At 35.9% G+C, this 21,757-nt stretch overlaps 2 protein-coding genes across 2 annotated transcripts; both read left to right on the forward strand.

Annotated features, from left to right (window-relative positions):
• The first annotated feature begins 1,069 nt into the window (after window positions 1-1,069).
• Window positions 1,070-7,572, forward strand: LOC131179369 (inosine triphosphate pyrophosphatase-like). The gene is made up of 9 exons (XM_058146190.1): window positions 1,070-1,315; window positions 1,408-1,471; window positions 1,601-1,665; window positions 1,779-1,788; window positions 2,670-2,701; window positions 2,808-2,920; window positions 3,049-3,125; window positions 3,230-3,455; window positions 7,507-7,572. The coding sequence occupies exons 1-9, from the start codon at window positions 1,186-1,188 to the stop codon at window positions 7,570-7,572; spliced, it is 783 nt and encodes a 260-aa protein (XP_058002173.1). The 5' UTR covers window positions 1,070-1,185.
• Window positions 7,573-14,866: 7,294 nt separating this feature from the next.
• On the forward strand, window positions 14,867-15,346 carry LOC131179370 (S-protein homolog 6-like). The gene has a single exon (XM_058146191.1). The coding sequence runs from the start codon at window positions 14,867-14,869 to the stop codon at window positions 15,344-15,346; it is 480 nt and encodes a 159-aa protein (XP_058002174.1).
• Window positions 15,347-21,757: the final 6,411 nt, after the last annotated feature.

Genomic DNA, 21,757 nt, shown 5'->3' on the forward strand with positions numbered 1-21,757 from the left:
TTTATTTTATTTTTATATATTCAGTTTTTGTCCTTTCTCTTTTTCACCGCTTTCCACACTTCTCTTCTCTAAGTTGACCCATTCATTTACGCTTATGTCCCTACAGTCACAGTGTTTTTCTTCTTCTTAATTAATGTCTATTCAATTTCCCATAAAAAAAAAAAAAAAGAAAAACTAACGCGTCAATTACTTTTCACACCTTTTCTCTTCCCAATAAACTAAAGCCACTGCTGCTTTTGTGTTTTCTCTACCTTATAAATTAAGTAATGTATTATTGATTCTTTACATTTTAAAATAATAATATAAAAACACACTTTTTTTAATAACTGTTATAATAATTAATAGATGAGTTATTATAAAATATATTTTATTTTTAAATAGTATATTTTAATATATCTTATATTATTTTTTAAATTACATTTAATTTTAAATTTGTATATAATTATAATAAATAAATTTTTTCACTATAAATATAAAAATTGTAATAATTATTTAAGTATTAATTATTTTATTTGTTATTTAAAATTTTTATATGATAATTAAAAAGTAATTAAATTACTTAAATTATAATAAAATAATCTTTAATTTAATTACATTACTTTTTATCTTAAATAAGTGTTAATAACAGTTTTATATAGTGTTTACATGAGATAAGGAAAAAATTATAAAAAAATATTTCTTGATATTTTTAAAATAATAGATGATTATACACAAATTAATATTTAAAAAAATAAATAAAAATGGATGGAGAGAATAATTATTTTTTTATTATTTTGTATGATTAAAAATAATTTGATTATATAAAATTAATTAGAATAAATTATTATTGAATTTTAATAAAAATATCTTAATCCAACTAAACAATAAAATTCACATCTACTAATTAATGGAAAAAAAGAAAACTCTAAAATACAACTTTTAATAATTAATCCAAATGCCTGTGTTATTATACAAGGGACATTTTTGGTAATTGACATAAAAATCCGTTCGGTACAAACAAGCCTTATCCCACTGGAGGTATAAAATTAGCAAGGCAACCAAACAGGTCTTAATTTTCCTTTTTTCCTCAAATCAAAGTTTATAAATATATCTCACTCTTACAGTGTTGTAAAAGAAGAGAAAAGAAGAGAAAAGAAAAAGGAAAAAAGAAAAAGAATAGGAAAAGGAAAAGCCGTGACCCAGAATATGGCAGTAGCAGCCTTGAAGGTGGTGATTACTCGGCCGGTGACTTTCGTGACCGGCAACGCTAAGAAACTGGAGGAAGTCCGAGCCATCATCGGACAATCCATTCCCTTGCGGTCTATGAAAATTTATCGTACTTGCTTTCACTTCCTCTCTCTGTAAAACTTTAATTTTCTTTCTCTACAAAACTAACTAGGGTGTGCAATTTGCCCTTTGGTTTTTCAGTCCCTGAGCTTCAAGGTGAACCAGATGAGATCTCCAAGCAAAAAGCTCGTTTGGCCGCTGAAAAGGTATTTATCCATGTCCGTATATAGGTAGTGTATTTCATTGTTTCTGCGCGTGTGCGCTTTCTTGCGCGTGTTTGTTCGTCTCTGTTTGAGAGTGATACTGAATTTCTTTTTGTTTACTGCAAATGGAGGGTGAAAGGTCCTGTTTTAGTAGAGCACACTTGTCTTTGCTACAATGCCCTCAAGGGTCTTCCAGGTACAATTTATTTGGCTTAGGTTTTGAAAATTTTTTTCATGTACTTGTTTTTTCGCTCTTAATTTTGCAAATTTAGTTGGCTTATGTGCTGATTGATGATGGTTTGTTTGCAGGGCCATACGTGTAAGTCGTTTATAATTCTCTCTTGCTTCTGTTGATGAGGTGAAATATCTTAAAATTTTTGAGAAACTTTGTAATTGTAAATTTCATTTCTGCTTATTTGCCTTTTAATTTCATAGCTATACATGTGAGAGAAATTATGCGCTAAATTGATGGAAAGTAAATATTCAAGCTATTCCATAATTGATTGATTTTGTGAGGCAAATAAACACTGGGTCCAGTGATTGTGATAGCTTAAATTTGTGCTTTTTAGATGTTTTAATTTTTCAATTAGAGGTTGGAAATTTAAATTGGGCTATTTATTTGTTGTTAGTTGTGACCACTTCTAAATGTATTTGATAATTTGATGGTTCATATTATGGATATTTGACATGATTAAATGTATTATTTGGAGTAATTGAATTTCTCCATGATAATAAAACCTCACAGCATTGGACTTAGGCATCAGTGTTTTTGCAATTGACATGTTACTTGTCTTAGAAAAGTAACTTGAGGCAGTTGAGTGCATTGTATTGAGCCCTTTTGACAATATGACAGATCAATTTCCTGCTTGAGAATTTTTTTTGTGGTCATTTTGTATTCAACTGTCTTTTCTTTCGCATGACTTGCATAAATGCCAATCTAATTGTGGTGGGCTTCTGCTACTTTTTGCTCCAGTCAAGCTGGTCCAAGGATACTATGTGAACTTAGTCCTCATTTTAAAATGCTCATTTTTTAATGTTAGAACACTATTTATGATCAATTGATAGTTTGCAAAACAAGATGATGCTGTAGTTTAATATAGCTTTTGCAATACTACCAGTTATGATATAGCTTTCCCTTTGTGATTTTTTTAAATGAGATCAATGATTTACATAAATTAATTTGCTTGTTAAATCATGCAGCAAGTGGCATCTGGACAAGACTGGTCTTGAAGGTTGTACTTCTCACATTTTTTTGTTTCTTAGACATACCATTATTATTATTATTATTATCATTGGTTATTTCATATCTTGTAACAGTTTAGCTTTACCTTTTGTTAGGTTTGAACAACTTACTGCATGCCTATGAGGATAAATCAGCTTATGCATTGAGTACATTTTCTTTTGCTCTTGATGCTGACTCTGAACCTGTAACATTTAATGGGAAAACTATGGTACTCTTTAAAGTGTTTTTTAATCTTAATCAAATGATCTGATTATTCTTTAAGTGATAACATATGGTATTGTTCTATTAAATGCGTTTGTTTTGAACCAACATTTGACTTGTTGCTCTATCCTTTAGGGAAAAATAGTTTCTCCTAGGGGACCCAAGGATTTTGGATGGGATCCAATTTTTCAACCTGATGGCTATGAGCAAACGTAAGTTCAACTGATATTCATTTCTGTTCCTGCTGTTATGTCTTTGTATTGAAACTCATAAATGCAAAGATTCAGCTAAATTTTTTATTTTCTCTTTCATCTAGTTTTGCAGAAATGCCAAAGGAAGAAAAGAACAAAATTTCTCATCGATACAGGGCTCTTTCATCAGTGAAAGCCTACTTTGCTGAATCTGAGTTTGTGTTTAAGACTGATGACTCAAAGGAGAATGAGCAAAATGCATCTGACAAGAGTAAGAAAGATTCTTTTGTTGAAAATGAGAAAGGCGACTCCACACCTAACAATGCATCTTACAAGAGTATGTGTTCATTTGTAATGGAGGTGCAGTCATTTGGAAGAGTTCCAAACAGAGTACGACTACAGATTTCGCTACAGAGGTTAAGTATATTGCTGTTAAGTATATTGCTGTATAAGATGCTACAAAGGAAGCTGTTTGGATAAAGAAGTTCGTGACAGAACTTGCAGTAGTTCCTTCCATTGAGTCAATAGTTCCACTCCACTGTGACAACAATGGAGCAGTCATATAGGCTAAGGAACCCCGGTCTCACTAGAAATCCAAACACAGAGAAGGACACTACCACATTATCCGAGAGATAGTTGGGCGAGGCGAATTAGCCATACAGAAAATAGCATCAGCTGAAAATCCAGTTGATCCATTCACTAAGCCTATATCACAAGCTCAGTTAGACAGACATCTTGAGAAGATGGGTCTAAGATATTGTAATGAATGGCTTTAGTGCTAGTGGGAGATTGTTAGTAGTATGCCCTATAATATATCATTTAGTATGTATCTTGTAAATGTTTTATTAATAAAAAGGCAATTTCACTTTTTCATTTATATAATATATTTATGTGTAATAGAAAAAGTCCATTGATATTTTATTAGAAATTCTATTCTTAAGTTGTTAACAATGTGAGTGACAGTATTTCTAGCACAAAGTATCATAAATTGGTTCACAATCGAGGATACTTCATACAGGATAATGACTTATCTAGAAAGATTGTATTCATATTTGTTCCCAAGTTATTTATATGAGATGTAAATAAAATGGAATGGTGAGTCTCATGCCATATAACAAACATGATAGGCACTTATACATGATAAGTAGGCCGAACCAGTGACATTTATGATAAGTACATGGAGTTTACTCTTGTTAATGCATTGTCATAAATTATATCAGTGCATATAATCTTTAGACCTGAGATAGCACAGTTAGTTTGTATATAGGTAATTTGAGTTTGATACTACTTTCATACTTGTACTGTGTATGGGTATATGGGCATATGTTGGCTCCTACTTGTACTGTGTATGGGTACATGGAGTTTACTCTTGTTAATGCATTGTCATAAATTATATCAGTGCATATAATCTTTAGACCTGAGATAGCACAGTTAGTTTGTATATAGGTAATTTGAGTTTGATACTACTTTCATACTTGTACTGTGTATGGGTATATGGGCATATGTTGGCTCCTACTAGTTATATATGGAGGTATGTATTGATCAAGATGGAATCTGTTACCCTAAGTAAATAGGGATAAAATCCTATGTTCATTTAATTGTTCTTGATGTTTCAGGTTCCTGGCCAGGATAGATAGATTTAATCAGAAAAGAGTTTCTGATGAGAAAATCTTTTTAATCAAGAATTGGAATTAAAAGAGAACATAATATTCATAGCAAATAGAGTTTAACATAAACCATGACTCCAGCTCGAATTGAGATTTTGTAACAAAGAGATTCCAGTGCATGTAACATATGATAAAAGGTTTATTTAAGGTATTCCTTATTACTGATTGGGTGGCCATGACATGCTATACTAGGTGTTAACCATGGTCCATGAGATGCCTAAAATGATTTAGAGAAATCATTTATGGTAAGAAAGAGTTCTGATGATATTAAGAGTTAATATCATATCTCATTGCCAATTAGTGATGAGCCTAGTGAGTCACACACACACACACAAGTAATCACTAAGTTAAATGTGATTTAATTAATTAGTTAAAGAGTTTAATTGATTAATTAAATTGTTTGGTTTGCAATTAGATTGCAAAGTCTCTAGCATAACTTGAAACCAAATTTAGGTTATTGGATGTATATTATAAGTTAAATTTATATTTAAAGTGTTTAAATATAAATTTAATTATGAGAAATTAATTAATAGAGATTAATTAATTAATTTATATTTGATATAAATTGATTAGAAGACGAGAAATAATTATTTTGGGTTGAGAACTCAAAATTACAATACAAGGGACATATGGCACCATGAGATGGTGACACATGGCACCATATAAGCTTGCCATTTCTCTTCCAATTATATAAGATGATCAAAGTCAAGATTAAATCTAGCTTTGACACTTGGCATAATGTGATTGGGTCAATTAAACTAAGATGCAATCAGAAGATGACATGTGACAAGGGTTTTAAGTGGTGACCTAATTATAAAAGGGAAATGATGAAAGAATAAAACACATTCTGATTGTTATCAAAGAGGTGCCGCCACCCTTAAAGCTTTCATCCTTTCTTCTTCTTCATCTCTCATCAATTCAAAGAGAATTGCCCATATTCTCTTGAATTAAAATTACTAGAAATTATTTCTAGTGTTCTATATACATCTATAACCTCTCTAAAGGCAAATTCTTAATTTCTAATTGGTTGATAAGACTTTAGAAGCTGTTTAAGGGGCTACTATTGGTGATCTTGATGTGGATAAGTTAGAGGGACAACATTTGGGGTCCTAGGTGCTTCACAAAGGTACCAAACACATCTACAGTGCATCAATAGGTTAGTGCACATGTTCTTGAATTAATCTAGGGTTCTAATAAATTAATTTGTTAATTCTAAAATCTTAAATGGTAAATGTAGATCCTAATACATATTAAAAGAGTTTTAATATGCAATTGAACATTGAAATTAATAGGTAAATAATGAATCTTGCATGATGCATGAGACCCTAGAAGAAAATTTTTGAATTCAATGTTATAATCTGATAATTTTCATGCTTCCGCTCCTTCAGCGGCCCCTACCAAAATGCACTGCAATGAGGAGGTGACACTGGACATTATCTGCAGATTTGAATTCCCAAAAATCCCAGTCTGAGGTTCACTAGGTTATATCTTTAGTAACTACGCGCTAAGCATTTCTATTTAGTGGTGCAATAACACAATAGAAATATAATATACAAATAAAAGTAATAATTCATGATTGTAGTGCTTCTAAGGAAAAATAAATAATTAATAAATTATGGATTAGTTGAAGGCCAATTAAAATTTATGATATTGACTCTTTCTAGCATCTTATTAATCGATCCCATAATGATTTTAAATATCATATATTTTTGTTTTCATTTTATTGATCTTCGGGAGCATTTAATTTATTGGAATCATTCTTGTTCTTTATTTTAATATTAAATTTCCTTACTTGATTTCAACTTGCATTTAATCTCATTAATACTTTTCACTGCCCAAGTAACCTATAACAGATTGACTGGACTGGATAAGCGGGTAACTAGCACTAGATACACTTGTGCCGCAGGCCGTCATACCACGGGACATATAATGTCAACTAGGTTTGAAACAGAATAGCTAAAAAGCCATAATAGCAATCAAACATAAAGGCATATACATCATCATGTAACAGAATGGCATGAAAGCCATGATAACAGAATGGCATGAAAGCCATGATAACATAATGGCATAAAGATATAAGCAGTACAATAAATCAGAACCCTATTGGCATGCCAATCTATCCAACACATACAAACACATGTAGGCATACATGGGCAATTTATATTAATAAGTATCCACAGGTTATATATTATCATCACATTTCATATTTATTCTTTATAGCATTTTTTGTTTCACTTATGATGGGAACATAGGTCCCAAATACATATTCATCTTATATTCAAGCTCACGAAGCTAATGGTATTGAATACCAACTATATTCTAAGTCATTTATGTAATGTTTTATAATTTTTAGAATTTCAGTCTTGATTTCACTCTCATTTTAGGTTAAGTTACAGTAGTAATCAGATCACACTTTCTTCATTAAAGTTGTTCCTTATTGTCTTAAGTTTAATTTCCTTTTTGAATCATCTAATTTGGAGTTTTCTAGCTCCAGTATGGACAATTTATCGTATATTGGTCCAATGACTAATACTGTTCCAAAATAAGGCAAATTCTGGAACTCAACTTTGTCAAGCTCTTTGGCCTAGTTGCAGCCATAATTTGGCTTAGTGTCCTTCATATAAGTTGTTTCCCTGTGTCTCATGGTTACACATATTCAAGAATTATTAAATTTGGAGTTTTGTACTTTGAGTCATGCTCATTTAAATGTGTGTTATTCATTTAGTCATTTTCAGGATTCCAGAATTACCATTCCAGATTCCAGTCAGTTTTTGGCTATTCTCCCATCATTTTCAAGTTAAGGCTTCTTCTTGACATTTGTTCCCCTATGTCTCAGCTTTCCAACAAGGTAAATTTCACTTCATTTGGAGTTATACACAATAAGTTATAGTTATATTATCAATCCTGATTCACAGGCACAATACCCTGTGATTTCCATATTTTCAGTATTCGGGTTAATTTTTGCATTCCACATTTGAGTATCTTATACTTAGAATTTGTGTAAAGTCTCTAAATCAAAGTTGTTGCCCTATGTCTTAGGTTTCCAGAACAATTTGGATCATCTCAATTGGACTTATATGTTGTAAGTTATGCTAATTTTAGTACACGGGTATCACAGTACATTCTACTAGAATCTCAGGCAATTCCAGATGCAAAAATTTCAACTTGCCTGAGCAATTTGGTTAAGTTGCCATGAAATTTTGGTTTGGATCAAATCATCAAAGTTGTAGGTATGGATTTCATCTTTAATTTGGCACTGATTTCACAACAATTGGAGTTGTGGAACTCAAGTTATAATCAATTGAACACTCTGAACACAAACTATCCAAAATCAGTCTCATTGCACAACCTTACATACCTTCAATTGTTTTGTCATCTCATCAACATATATCAACAAACACATGCCAAATAGTCTTAATTTAGGCTTAAATACATCAATTAAATCATAAGAATTCAAATCCCTAAATTCAGAAACCCTAACTCAATTTGCTAAAACTTCAGAATCCAAAAGATTTAATAGCACTAACCTTGTTTCCTAGGTTCAATCAACCTCAATTCACCCTTCCAATCAACCAAAGCTTGAATCCCTTCTTGGTTCCCCTTTCAACAGAATTCCTTGCCGCTCAAATACTCCAAATTCCTTTCTTTTCTTGCTTGGATTCTTCAAATTGATGCTCAATGTCAGTTTTTCTCTCAATTTCAATTAGAGTTTGTAAGGAAATTTAGGGTTGTTAAAGCTTATCTTAAGCTCTAATAGAGAAATGAAAGAGAGAGATGAGAGAGATGTTTGGCCGGCTGGTTTGATGGAAATGAAGATGAGTTTTCTGATTTTTCTTTCCTTTTAATGATATTTACATTATTTAAATATATAATGGCAAAGTTGTAAATTATGGGTAATGGCAAACTTGTAATTTAGTTAAACTTTGTAATCATTTCATTTGACAAATTAAATAATCATATTTAATTTTTATAATCTCCATTAATTAAATTAATTTGGCTTTATTAACTTAATAAATTTCATTTTTTTGTCAATGTGGAATCTTTAAATTTCATTGACCAAATTTTGCTCTTATCGGTTTTCGGTTTATCTTTTTTCTTAATACCCGATAAGTCTTTCATTTCATTTTTCCCTTAGCTTTTCATTTACTTATTTGAACTTATTTCTTTGCGTTTTCTTGACTTATTTATGCACAAGATCCTACAGGAATGGAATAACTACCAAACCCGTAGTCACTCATCGCTATAGGTTTGTACTCATTTAACCCATTTGCACTTTACTTTTTTTATTTTTCGTGTCACAAAAGTAATCAGAAGGATTGACCAATTGACAAACCCAAACTATAAAAATTAACTAATATATTTTTTCAAAATATAGAGGCTAACTAATTAGTTTCATTAAAATAGATGTGCTAAATAGTAGTTTAAATGGCATTAAAATCCATTGAATAATAAAAAAAAATTGATGTAATGATTCAACAATTTAATGGATTAATAGGTGAACTAAATATTATATTTTTTTAAATAGAGAGACTAAATAACTAATTTAATTAAAATGCAAGAGCTAAATGGTAATTTCTTTTTTTTTTTAAAAAAGGAATTATATTATTGACTGCATAATAATAATCAGCATTTATTCAAGGTATATTATTTCTTATATTTGGGGCCAAGAATTAAATAATTTAATGAAAGAAAAATACCACTAAAATATATAGACATTTATGAATTAAAGATCGAATATCTCATTTCAGATCCCTTAATAAAAGCTAGATATGCTCTCCATATATGAAAACCTGTGTTGCTCATTACCCACAGAATTAGAGAAGTCATCAAATCCATTTGGTCATAATTTGCTGAGTAGGAGTCTTGATTTCTAATGCCATATGGACAATAACAAGCAAAAATTGAGTCTTATGTAGTGTTAGGTCCCAATCAGAAGCCAAGAAATTTGATAAAGAAATAGGAAGTTTGTATTTTCATTCATGTCCTACTGTTGCAAATTACATGTTCTTAAATAAGAAAGAAAAGCAACAACTTTGCCTATTCTCATGGCCCATAAACGGCAGCAACGAGATTTATTTACTTTGACTCTAACTGAAATTGACTAAGCACTCTAACTGAAATTGACTAAGCAATTTACACACTAAGAATAGAATAATTGCAGCAGAAAAATAAACAGCAGTATTATTAGTTCAAGAACTTCCTATTCTTCACAATGACTCTTGTTGACCGACGTATTGGCTTATCATTACCTCCCCCATCAGATGGAACCTTGTCCTTAAGGTTCAGATGCGGAAACCGCGTTTGCAAGTCTGCAGAACGTTCCCAGGTGGCATCTTCATGTGGTAAATTCTTCCATCAAACTAGAATTTCCTCCAAGAAGTGATTGCCAGTCTTAGTCCAACGAGCATCCAATATTTTTTCAGGTTCCAAAACAGCATATCCATCATCTGTAAGCTGTGGTAAGTCATGAGAAATAGGAGCAGCATCGCCGACATGCTTTTTGAGAAGGGAAACATGAAAAATCGGATGGATTTTCGAAGCAGCAGGCAATCGAAATTTATAAGCCAAATTTCCAATTTTTTCAATGACAGGAAATGGCCCATAAAAGCGATTGGCTAATTTCTGAAAAGCTCGTTTGGAGACCGACTGCTGACGATAAGGTTGTAGCTTAAGATAAACCAAATCACCAGGAGAGAATGAAACATCTCTGCGCTTCTTATCTGCAGATTGCTTCATCTGATGTGCAGCTCGTGAAAGATGGATTTTCAAGTCTTGTAAAATCGCATCCCTCGCTGCCAATGTCTGATCAACCTCTTGTACTAATGAGTGGCCCAACTCATAACGGGGAATCATCGGAGGGTCCCTGCCATACAAGGCTAAAAAGGGAGTCATTCCAATAGAGATGTGGAAAGAGGTATTGTACCAATACTCTGCCCAAGACAAAAAATTGCTCCATTTGCGTGGTTGTTGACTTGTAAAACAACGCAGGTACTGCTCCAAACAGCGGTTAGTGACCTCAGATTGCCCGTCAGTTTGAGGGTGATATGATGAGCTCATATTCAATTTAGTTCCAGACAGCTTGAAGAACTCCCGCCAAAAATGGCTCATGAAAATAGGATCGCGGTCACTAATAATCGATCTCAGCATGCCATGATATTTCACAATCCTATCCACAAATTTTTCAGCTATCACTTTTGCTGAGTAAGGATGTGATAACGCCAAGAAGTGGGCATATTTGCTCAGGCGATCAATGACAACCAGAATTGAGTCTTTTCCACCAGAGGAAGGAAGACCATCTATAAAGTCCATTGCAATATCATCCCAGACTTGATGTGGAATCGGCAATGGTTGAAGAAGACCAGCTGGGGACGAGTTCGCTACCTTATTCTTCTGACAGACAGTGCAAGCTGCAATATAATTCTGGATTTGTGTTCGCATAGAGGGCCAATAGAATTGCTGGGCGATCCTCTTAAAAGTGCGTAAAACACCAGAATGTCCACCGATAGGAGAGTCATGGAATTCCTGCAAGAGCTGAATAGGCAAGTCAGAAGTTGGAGGAATTACCACGCGATTTTTGTAAAACAGCAATCCAGATTTCCAAGAGTATGGCTGCCCCGGTTTTGCAGTTGCCTTTTTATCAAGATCAATCATATACGTATCAGTAGAAGCAAGTGATTTAAGTCGATCCCAAAGAGAGGCATGAGGCATGAAAAGTGCATTGAGACTGGGACTTCCCTGTACACGCGATAAGGCATCTGCTACTTTGTTTTCTTTGCCCGGTTTGCATACAATTTCATAATCATACCCCAAAAGCTTCGAAACCCAATTATGCTGTTCTGGAGTGATAACCCGCTGCTCCACCATATATTTCAGGCTTCGTTGGTCTGTGTGAATAAAAAATTTGTGACCTAGAAGATAAGGACGCCAAGTACGAACCGCTTGTAATATAGCCAGCATCTCCTTAGCATAAGTGGACCAGGTTTGCTTAGAGATCCCCAAGGCACGGCTCATGAATGCGATTGGGCGATCCTGCTGAGTTAAGACCGCTCCAATTCCTGTATTAGAGGCATCGGTTGTGATGACAAACGGTTCATCAAAATTGGGCATGGCTAGTGTTGGAGTAGTAGTCATAGCTTGCTTCAAGGTCAGAAAGGATGCATCAGCTTCGGCAGTCCAGAAGAAGTTTCCTTTCTTCAATAAGTTCATCAATGGTTGAGCTAGAACTCCATAGTCACGCACAAATTTTCTGTAATAACCTGTAAGGCCCAAAAAACCACGCAACTCAGTTATAGTAGATGGTTTAGGCCATTCAAGAATTGCCTTGACCTTGGATTGATCCACCTGCACACCCTCACGAGATACAATATGCCCCAAGTATTCAATTTGCTGCTGGCCAAAAGCACATTTGCTTAGTTTAATAAAGAATCGGTGCTTTCGAATTAACTCAAAAGCCAGCCGCACATGCTCCATATGTGATTCCCAAGACGGGCTATATATAAGGACATCGTCAAAGAAAACAAGCACAAATTTTCTCAAGTAGGGTCGGAAAACTGTGTTCATTAGAGCCTGGAATGTTGAAGGAGCGTTACAGAGGGCAAAGGGCATTAACAGATACTCATAGTGACCGTTATGAGTCCGGAAAGCTGTCTTATGTATATCTGTTGGATGAACTCGAACTTGGTGGAATCCTGCAATGAAATCAAGTTTAGTAAAATAAGCGGATCCATAGAGTTCGTCAAGCATATATTCCACCGTAGGAATCGGAAATCGATCCCGAATTGTAACTTCATTAAGAGCACGGTAGTCTGTACAGAATCTCCAGGAGCCGTCCTTTTTCTTGACTAGCAAAACAGGAGAAGAAAAAGGACTTGTACTAGCCTGAATTAGACCCAATTTCAGCATATCCTGAACTTGCTTCTCAATTTCCTCCTTTTGAAAGTGAGCATACCTGTAAGGTCTTACATTAACAGGATCGGTACCCTCTTTGAGATTGATGTGGTGGGAAATTGCTTTCTCTGGTGGCAACTGGACTGGTTTCTGAAGGATATCAGAATATTGAGTTAACAACTTCTGCATGTCTGGATGTAATCCTTCGAGCAAAATGGTGGAAGAGGATTCCATACAGATAGCAAAAACTGAACCTTGTTGCCTCAATTCCTTGGACATGGCTTTCAGGGAGAGAGGTTCAATCGGCTTACTCCGAAGTCCCTGTAAGTGTCTCTGCTGGCCTTCCCATTTGAAATCCATCGTCAAATCCTTCTAGTTACAAGCAACAGTTCCCAGCCGCTACAACCACTGTACTCCCAAAACAACATCTAAACCCATTATCGGCAGAGAAAAGAAAGTAGCCACAAAGGGTATACCTTGAAGCGAGAAGGGAATATTCCTGAATTTACTGCCGCAGATTAATGGAGTTCCATCGGCCACTTTGACATTGAAAGGCTTGGTCAGCTTTCCTGGAAGTTTGAGTATCTCAGCAATTTTCTCATTGATGAAATTATGAGTTGAGCCGCTGTCAATAAGAGCAATCAGTTCGAAGGAATTGATTTGGATAGCAACTCTCATGGTACCAGCCGAAGACCATCCTGTAAGGGCATGCAAAGAAATCTCAGGCTCTGCGGCATCATCTTCCTCGTCATCATCAAAATTACATCCACCGTCGAGTAGAAGCAGTTGAGGTTTAGAACACCTGTGCCCTGGCACAAACTTTTCATCGCAGTTAAATCATAAACCATCAGCTCGCCTTTTCTGCATCTCTTCCCAAGTGAGCCTCTTTACTGGTATCGTCGGTTTGCTCTTAACTGGAGAAGAAGAGCTCAACTGATAAGGTGGGCGAGTTGCCTTTCGTTGTCGCAGCAACTGCTCATCCCTCATTCGAGCGTAATCAATTGCTTCCTTGAGCGTCTTAGGCTTGAACATTCTGATACCATCTGAAATCTCTATTTTGAGGCCGCCCATAAATGTTCCCACTAGGGCTTTCTGCGTCCATCCTTTCACCTTATTACCCAAGCGTTCAAATTCCCGCTGGTATTCTCTCAAAGGCCCAGTTTGTCGTATTTTAGAGAGAGACTCGTCGAAATCCTCGCATTCAGTTGGTTCAAAACGGGACCATAATTCTTCGACAAAGGCCTCCCAGGTAATTTCCTTGTTCTCTTCTTTATACGTACGTTGCATCCACCTCCACCATTGATTAGCTTCTCCTTGGAGATGATAAGAGGCTAAATACACCTTTTCAGTAGGAATCGTTTTCTGATAGTCGAAAAACTGTTCCACTTTAGCCATCCATTCTGTTGGATCATCGCCTGAAAATTTAGGGAATTCAATTTTAGCGAGTTTGGAAGCGAAGATAGGCTGTCCTCCCTCTTTCGATTCCTCCTTGTTAGAACGACTCTGGCTATCGTCACCAACGCTGCTGGTTCCTTCTTTAGTAGAAAGAGTCATCTCAGAAAACTTCGAGATGACTTTTTCAATCTGATGCAGTTTTTCGTTAATCCCTTGATCCATGTTGCTAATGGAATCTTGAAGTTTCCAGACATCATCTTCCAATTTTTCAATTCGTTCCTTATTGGTTGCCATAGGAATCGAAAAGAAATAGAAAAGAAAAAGATAGATAACACGGCTCTGATACCAATGTTAGGTCCCAATCAGAAGCCAAGAAATTTGATAAAGAAATAGTAAGTTTGTATTTTCATTCATGTCCTACTGCTGCAAATTACATGTTCTTAAATAAGAAAGAAAAGCAACAACTTTGCCTATTCTCATGGCCCATAATCGGCAGCAACGAGATTTATTTGCTTTGACTCTAACTGAAATTGACTAAGCACTCTAACTGAAATTGACTAAGCACTATAACTGAAATTGACTAAGCAATTTACACACTAAGAATAGAATAATTGCAGCAGAAAAATAAACAGCAGTATTATTAGTTCAAGAACTTCCTATTCTTCACAATGACTCTTGTTGACCGACGTATTGGCTTATCATGTAGTCACAATATGGCTTATATATACCAAGATTATAAATATTCATAGGAACAAATTCTCCTGCAGAGATTAATCTTATCAAAATCCATACACAGATCTCATATAAGTAGCCATGAATCTCTTCAACAAAGGTGCCAGCTTCTTGTTCCTCATCTTATTCTTGATTATCATCTTATCGCTAGAGCATGCACCCACAACTTCTGCAAGACTCCAAGCATTATCTGTGCAAGAAAAATTCTATTTCTTTCCAATCGGCACGAAGGTCCAAATCTACAACAATGCAGGGGAGGGTGAAAACGTGACTGTCCATTGTAAATCAAAAGACAATGATTTAGGGACGAATGTGCTGCAAGCCGACCAGTCCTTCCAATGGAAGTTTCTAGTTAACTTCGTCGAAACTACCCTTTTCTTCTACAGCTTTACATGGAGAAGGAACACAGGCGTTTATGACACCTATACAGCGAAGAGAGACTTGAAAAAAAGGTGCCCAACAAAATGCATCTGGAAAGTTTTTCAGAATGGTGTTCATGGCTTCCGAGAAAGGACTGGAAAGGAAGATCTCTATTTCAGGTGGAATAAAACCTATGTTTAAATTACTAATTATGTGTAAAATTAGTAAATGACCTAATTATCGATCATGTGGAGTGGAAAACTTTAATAGAAGATGGACATTATATTATAAAATTTTCTTGCAAGTTGATTATGGAATCTTCAATTTAAATATATGAGTTTCATATTTTTTTAATTTTTAATAATTATTGATTTATTTTTATGGACCCCTTTGAAAAACATTTAGATAACTAAATCCATTTTTGAATGCTAAATATTTCAAGATTTGCCAATTGTTTTTTTATGTTTTCAATTTACGAAATTTTTTATTCAAGGACATTAAAATTTTTTTTAATAATATAAAATAAAAAATAAAGAGAAATTTATTAGCAACAGTTCAAAAGACATTAAAAAAATTATAAAGTTGAATATGTAAAAATACAAAAAAAATTTAGAAATTCATGATTTTTAAACCTCAATATTTTCCACAATTGAAAAGGCTATGTAACTTTTTCTTAAGTATATTTTTTAAATTGTCGCTAATGTCAAATTTCTATTTTTAATTATAATTAAAATTTTTTTTATAGAATAAAGTTGAGGAGAGACATATATCACTAACCTCATTGAAAAATTTGAGTGGATTTTACAAATTGCTAACTAAGAGAGAAGGTTAGTAAGACGTGAACTCTAAATTTAATGGGAGTACTTGGTAATTTAAATCATTAAAGAAGTTATAATACTGTACACATGAGTTATGATGGACCGATATACAGTCACATTATGGGAGTGCTAGGTAATTTAAATCATTAAAGAAGTTATAATACTGTATGCATTAGCTATGATGAACGGATATACAGTCACATTATTATGAAAAAAACAAACCATATTTTAAAGATTTTCCATGGTTTTATTAGATTGGTGTAAGAACACAAATCAAAGATGGTTCCACCAGTATCAGGACCCATCAAACAAGGGCAATTTACTAGCCACAAACAACCATGGCGGCATTTATCAGAATCCCTGTTAAATATGTAAATATAAAACCAATGGAACCCTCCTGCCCATGCCATGCTACAATAGAATCGTGTAGTGACCCAAAAGTTTGGCCGAAACTTGAACTCAAAAAATTCCTGGAAATGGACGAGTTGGAAACCAAGGTCATCGTCTTGGGAGCTACAGTGCAGAGTAAGATCCAATCCTCCTTCCAATCCATTAGTTTCACGAACTCGAGTTTTGTGATTAGAAAAACCAGCAAGAGCACATGACGGCGTCGTTGCGAGCATCAACACCAGCAGCATTAAAAAAAAATTGTTTATAGAAAGAAATATTCATGTTTAGAGTAATAGACAATGAATTTCAAATGAAAACTTAATATATACTTGCATGGCTACATTAATCCATTCATAAAAAGGTATTGCAATAAAATTTTTCTCCATGTCTGCAGATTTTGCAATAAAAAAGGAAGCATTATTTCCATATAAAGTTTATGAATTTTATTTAAAAAATTTTCACGCTTGATCTGTTTAAAACTTTAAAAATTCAATTAAAATTAATTGTACTACTTAAATCAGACTTATATTTAGATTAAAAAAAAAAATCAGACTTACGTATATATCACAGTACTCCTAAGAGAAATTAAGCCTTATTCTTATTTATGGCTCTAGAGTTTTTTAAGATTTTATTTCATTGTATAGTTGGATGAAAGACTAATTTATTTGGGGTTTGATTATGTTAAAGTCCTCCTATAAATAGCAACTTCTTACTTGAATTTCTACTTGGCCAATCCTTCATGGGTAGACTATAAAAAATTATTTATAATTGAAAAATCAAATTAAGTCTGTCACGACCCAACCTATGGGCTGGACCGGCACTAGGACCTGGGCCAGCCTAAAGCCCCCGAGGCCCATAGTAAGCCTAACTATTCATTAACCCAACTCTAAGGCCCATTTGGGCCCAATTTCAAGAAATCAACCGGACAGAGTCCGGCCATAAAATGGACCTTTCAACGGGGAGTTTTTGACTCACCCGACCTATAAACACAATATATCAATTGGGGAGCTCAGCTCACCCTCCACATACACAAATCATCATAAAAATAAATGGGAGTTCAGCTCCCTCATCCAGTCCATCAAACATGCATATCATTATACGTTTACAGGTCTAACATGATAATAATATTACAGACCAAAATTAAATAAGTACTTCTGACACATGCGGAACTACTAGGAGTTAATAAAAATTACACAAATGTTGATAAACAACTTGCGATGGAGAAAAGCAGGTTAACCTCAAAAATATCCTCCTGTGGCCTGGAAAAATATTGAACAGGAGTGAGCGTTCGACTCAGAGAGTAAAAAATCAATTTTAACCATAATCTCTATAACTATCTAGAACTAATGCAACCTATGGAGTTAAATGTAACAGCAACAATATTTTCACATCATAACAGCAAAAAGTTAATTTGAAGCACTCACACACCCTGTAATATCAATCATAATATATGAGAGCTGATTCCCTATACAGCTCTCTTAAATCCAACCTGGTGCCAGCGAAGAACTCAAGCCGGACTTTCGCTTAATAAACCAAATCGGGGCTCCCAGCGAAGAACTCAAGCCGTGACTACCCCGAAGGATAGGATCCCAGCGAAGATCTCAAGCCGTGACTACCCGTTCTATCCATAGTCCACACCACATCACACGCACGCAAACGCACGCACACTGCTCCAAATTACCACAACAATATCCATGGCACTTTAATAGTTATGAATGCAACAATAATCGTTGCTAGAGATTAACTACATAAATATATGCATATAAGTGATGCATGGGCATGCTTGAATATATAATAATATTGAAATTACAATTAAAATTAATATTTTACTCACAGACTTGACAACGGTCACTGTGGCGGCTGGGCGGAGGAAGAAGGCTGTCCCGGCTCACCTGACAATTCCATTACAATTATTTAATACAAATGACTCAATACAAATCAATAAAAGACCAAATACGTCCTAAGTCGTGCCGAAAATCCAGCAGAGTTTTCCCTATACCCAGGACCTACCCAACCTGCAAAAGGGCTCAAAACGCACTTCTATTTTCACAATCCATATATCCACAACTCAATCACATCACACAGCCCTCCTGGGCCCATCAAATCAGTCATCCATCACAATATGTAAAATTTCAATTTAGTCCTTATAATTGATCATTTTTGCAAAAACTGCCCAAATAAGCTCTAAAAATTCTAAAACTTTGTCCCGCGGTCCTTAGCAATATTACTAGGCTATTGCAAAAAGAATCATAATTTTCTAAGCTACCACGAATATTTTATGGATTTTTAATCCTATTTAAGCACTAGAAAATTATGAAAAAGTAAGGTTCGGGTTTACCTTTGCCGATTCCGACTTTGGGAACGGGCTCGGGATGTCTGACAATGGGGGGGTAGCCAAAACCTCGGTCCAATTCGGAGACTTTTCTGATAACGGGTTTGTCTGGCCGGAAATTCACAGATCCGGACAACTGTCGAATTTCCACGAATTGAGGATACCTACACGGAGCCCACAACACGGGGGTTAGTACATAAATTTTTTGAAATTTTCTAAGCTCATTTAATGCTCGGAAAAACACTGCGAAGTTCCATGGGACCCACCGAAAAACGGTGTCGGAAAATTTTGAAATTTATATCCCCGCGAAGCTCTCGACGAGTGGAGCGCTCTGGTACTCTCTGTTTTCTCGTGGGGTTCACGGTTTGTGAGAAATCTAGCCCAAAAGTCGAAATTGGCTAAAACTTCCCGGGCAAAAATTGGACAAACCGCTCAATGGATTTCGGTGTTCTTGGTGTCTATGGAAAGCTCTCGTCGAGTAGATGAGTTTAGACACAAGACCCAGTTCGATTGGTGGCCGGATCAGCCTGATTTTGGGCGAGAAGTCGAAGAGTCTCACGCGCGCTGCGCGTCGCTTCTGGAGCCGTTTTTCGGCGTTCCAGGCGGTGGCCGACCGTGGGGGAGTGGTGAGGCGGCGCGCCGGCGAGCTGGGGTGGCAGGGGAGGTGGCGGCGCGGCAAGGGGAGGAGGGAGGAGAGAGAAAAAGAGAGAAGAAGGGAGAGGGGTCGGACGCGCGCGGGGAGGAGGAAGAAAAAGAAGAAGACCGGTCCGATTCGACCGATCCAATCCGGTTCGATTCGGTCGGTTCGATTCAGAATATAAAATTTTGAATTTTTACTCTGCCTCGGAACCGAAAACGAGATCCAAAAATTTCGAAAAAATTCCAAAAAACTCAGAAAAATTCGTAAACTCCAAATATATTTTTAGTTTTGTCACGTGATCTTTAAATTAATTTTTAAAAATCATCAAAGTTTATATTTTCGGAAAATCAAACCCGATTTCTAAAATCCGAAAAATCCCAAATAATTTCTTAAAATTTAAATAAAAATTAAAATACTAATATTACTCATAAAATAATAAATTTAAAATTTTTGGGGTGTTATATTCTTCCCCCCTTACAGAAAATTCGTCCTCGAATTTTATACAAGGCAGAATAAAGTACATGATTACACATTGAACAGATAAGGGTACTTGCTACGCATGTCCCGTTCTGACTCCCAAGTGCACTCTTCCACTGACTGACTCCTCCACAAAACCTTAACCATAGGAATCTGTTTTGATCTTAGCTGTCTCACTTGGTAGTCCACTATGGCTACAGGTTGCTCCTCAAATGTCAAGTTCTCTTTTAGCTCTATCACATCCGGCTGTAGTACATGAGAAGGATCTGGAATGTATTTCCTGAGCATGGAGATGTGAAATACGGGATGAACATGAGAAAGATTGGGTGGTAGCTCCAACCGGTAGGCAACTGCTCCAACTCTATCAGTAACCTCAAAAGGTCCTATATACCGAGGTGACAACTTGCCCTTCTTTCCAAATCTCATGACTCCCTTCATTGGAGAAACCTTTAGGAATACATAGTCGCCTACTGCAAACTCCACATCCCTCCGTCTGGGGTCTGCATAACTCTTCTGCCTACTGAAAGCTGTTTTCAATCGTTCCCTGATTAAAGGAACTATCTCTGAAGTGTACTGCACTAGGTCTATATCATGCACCTTCGCTTCTCCCATTTCCATCCAACACAGAGGAGACCTACACTTTCTTCCATATAGTGCCTCATAGGGTGCCATCCCTATGTTGGAGTGATAACAGTTGTTGTAGGCAAACTCCACCAAAGCTAGCTGATCATCCCATTGACCTCCAAAATCCAAAACACTCATGCGAAGCATGTCCTCCAGTGTTTGGATTGTCCTTTCAATTTGTCCGATGCATGCGAGGTGGAAAGCCGTACTGAAGTTCAACTGTGTGCCAAGTGCCTCCTGCAACTTTCTTCAAAACTGAGAAGTGAACTGGGGCCCTCTGTCAGATATTATGGAAGCTGGAACTCCATGTAATCTGACGATTTCTCGAATATAGAGTCGGGCGTACTGTGCAACAGAATATGTAGTCTTCACAGGCAAGAAGTGAGCTGATTTGGTTAGACGGTCTACAATTACCCATATCGAATCATATCCTCGCGTGGTACGAGGCAACCCAGTCACAAAATCCATGGTAATCATTTCCCACTTCCATTCTGGGATAGGGAGCTCTTGCAGCTTTCTTGACGGTCTCTGGTGTTCAAACTTTACCTTCTGACAAGTCAAGCACTTAGACACGAAGTCTGCTATGTCTCTCTTCATGCCATTCCACCAATAACTATCTTTCACATCATGGTACATCTTGGTGGAGCCTGGGTGGACATTGTACAGTGTATAGTGTACCTCTTGCATGATTTCATTTATGAGATTGTCCACATTGGGCACACATATCCTAGAACCTAGCACTAGGGCGCCATCATTGGCAAATCCAAACTCACCACCTTTACCTTGCTGTACTCTTTCTACGATCTTCATCAATTGTTGGTCTCTGTGCTGGGAAACTCTAACTCTGTCCCTCAAGTCTGGCTTCACTGAAAAATGAGCCAACAATACCCCTTCATCTGAAAGATCTAGGATTAAACCTTGATCCATCAACTCATGTACTTCCTGAATCAGCGGTCTCTTCTCTGCTGAAATGTGCGTCAAACTGCCAGAAGATTTTCTGCTCAAAGAATCTGCTACAACATTGGCCTTCCCAGGGTGGTACTGGATGGTGCAATCATAGTCTTTCAGAAGCTCCATTAATCTCCTCTGTCTCAAGTTTAAGTCCTTCTGGTGGAAGATGTACTTCAAACTCTTGTGGTCGGTGTATATCTCGCACACTTCACCATACAGGTAGTGTCTCCAGATTTTTAGTGCAAAGACTACAGCCGCCATTTCCAAATCATGGGTGGGTTCTGCTCATGCCTCTTCAGCTGCCTTGAAGCATAAGACACTACTTTTCCATTCTGCATCAAAACACACCATAGGCCAACTCTGGAGGCATCACAATACAC

The sequence above is a fragment of the Hevea brasiliensis genome, chromosome 4 (genome assembly GCF_030052815.1).
Source record: "Hevea brasiliensis isolate MT/VB/25A 57/8 chromosome 4, ASM3005281v1, whole genome shotgun sequence".
NCBI classification, from domain to species: Eukaryota; Viridiplantae; Streptophyta; class Magnoliopsida; order Malpighiales; family Euphorbiaceae; genus Hevea; species Hevea brasiliensis.

Excerpts from the sequence above, each read along its gene's own strand:
- LOC131179369 (XM_058146190.1), top strand. The coding sequence starts at position 1,186 with ATGGCAGTAGCAGCCTTGAAGGTGGTGATTACTCGGCCGGTGACTTTC. Across the intron at positions 1,472-1,600 it reads GCTCGTTTGGCCGCTGAAAA|GGTGAAAGGTCCTGTTTTAG; the intron begins GGTATTTATCCA and ends CTGCAAATGGAG. Across the intron at positions 3,126-3,229 it reads CCTGATGGCTATGAGCAAAC|TTTTGCAGAAATGCCAAAGG; the intron begins GTAAGTTCAACT and ends TCTTTCATCTAG.
- LOC131179370 (XM_058146191.1), top strand. The coding sequence starts at position 14,867 with ATGAATCTCTTCAACAAAGGTGCCAGCTTCTTGTTCCTCATCTTATTC.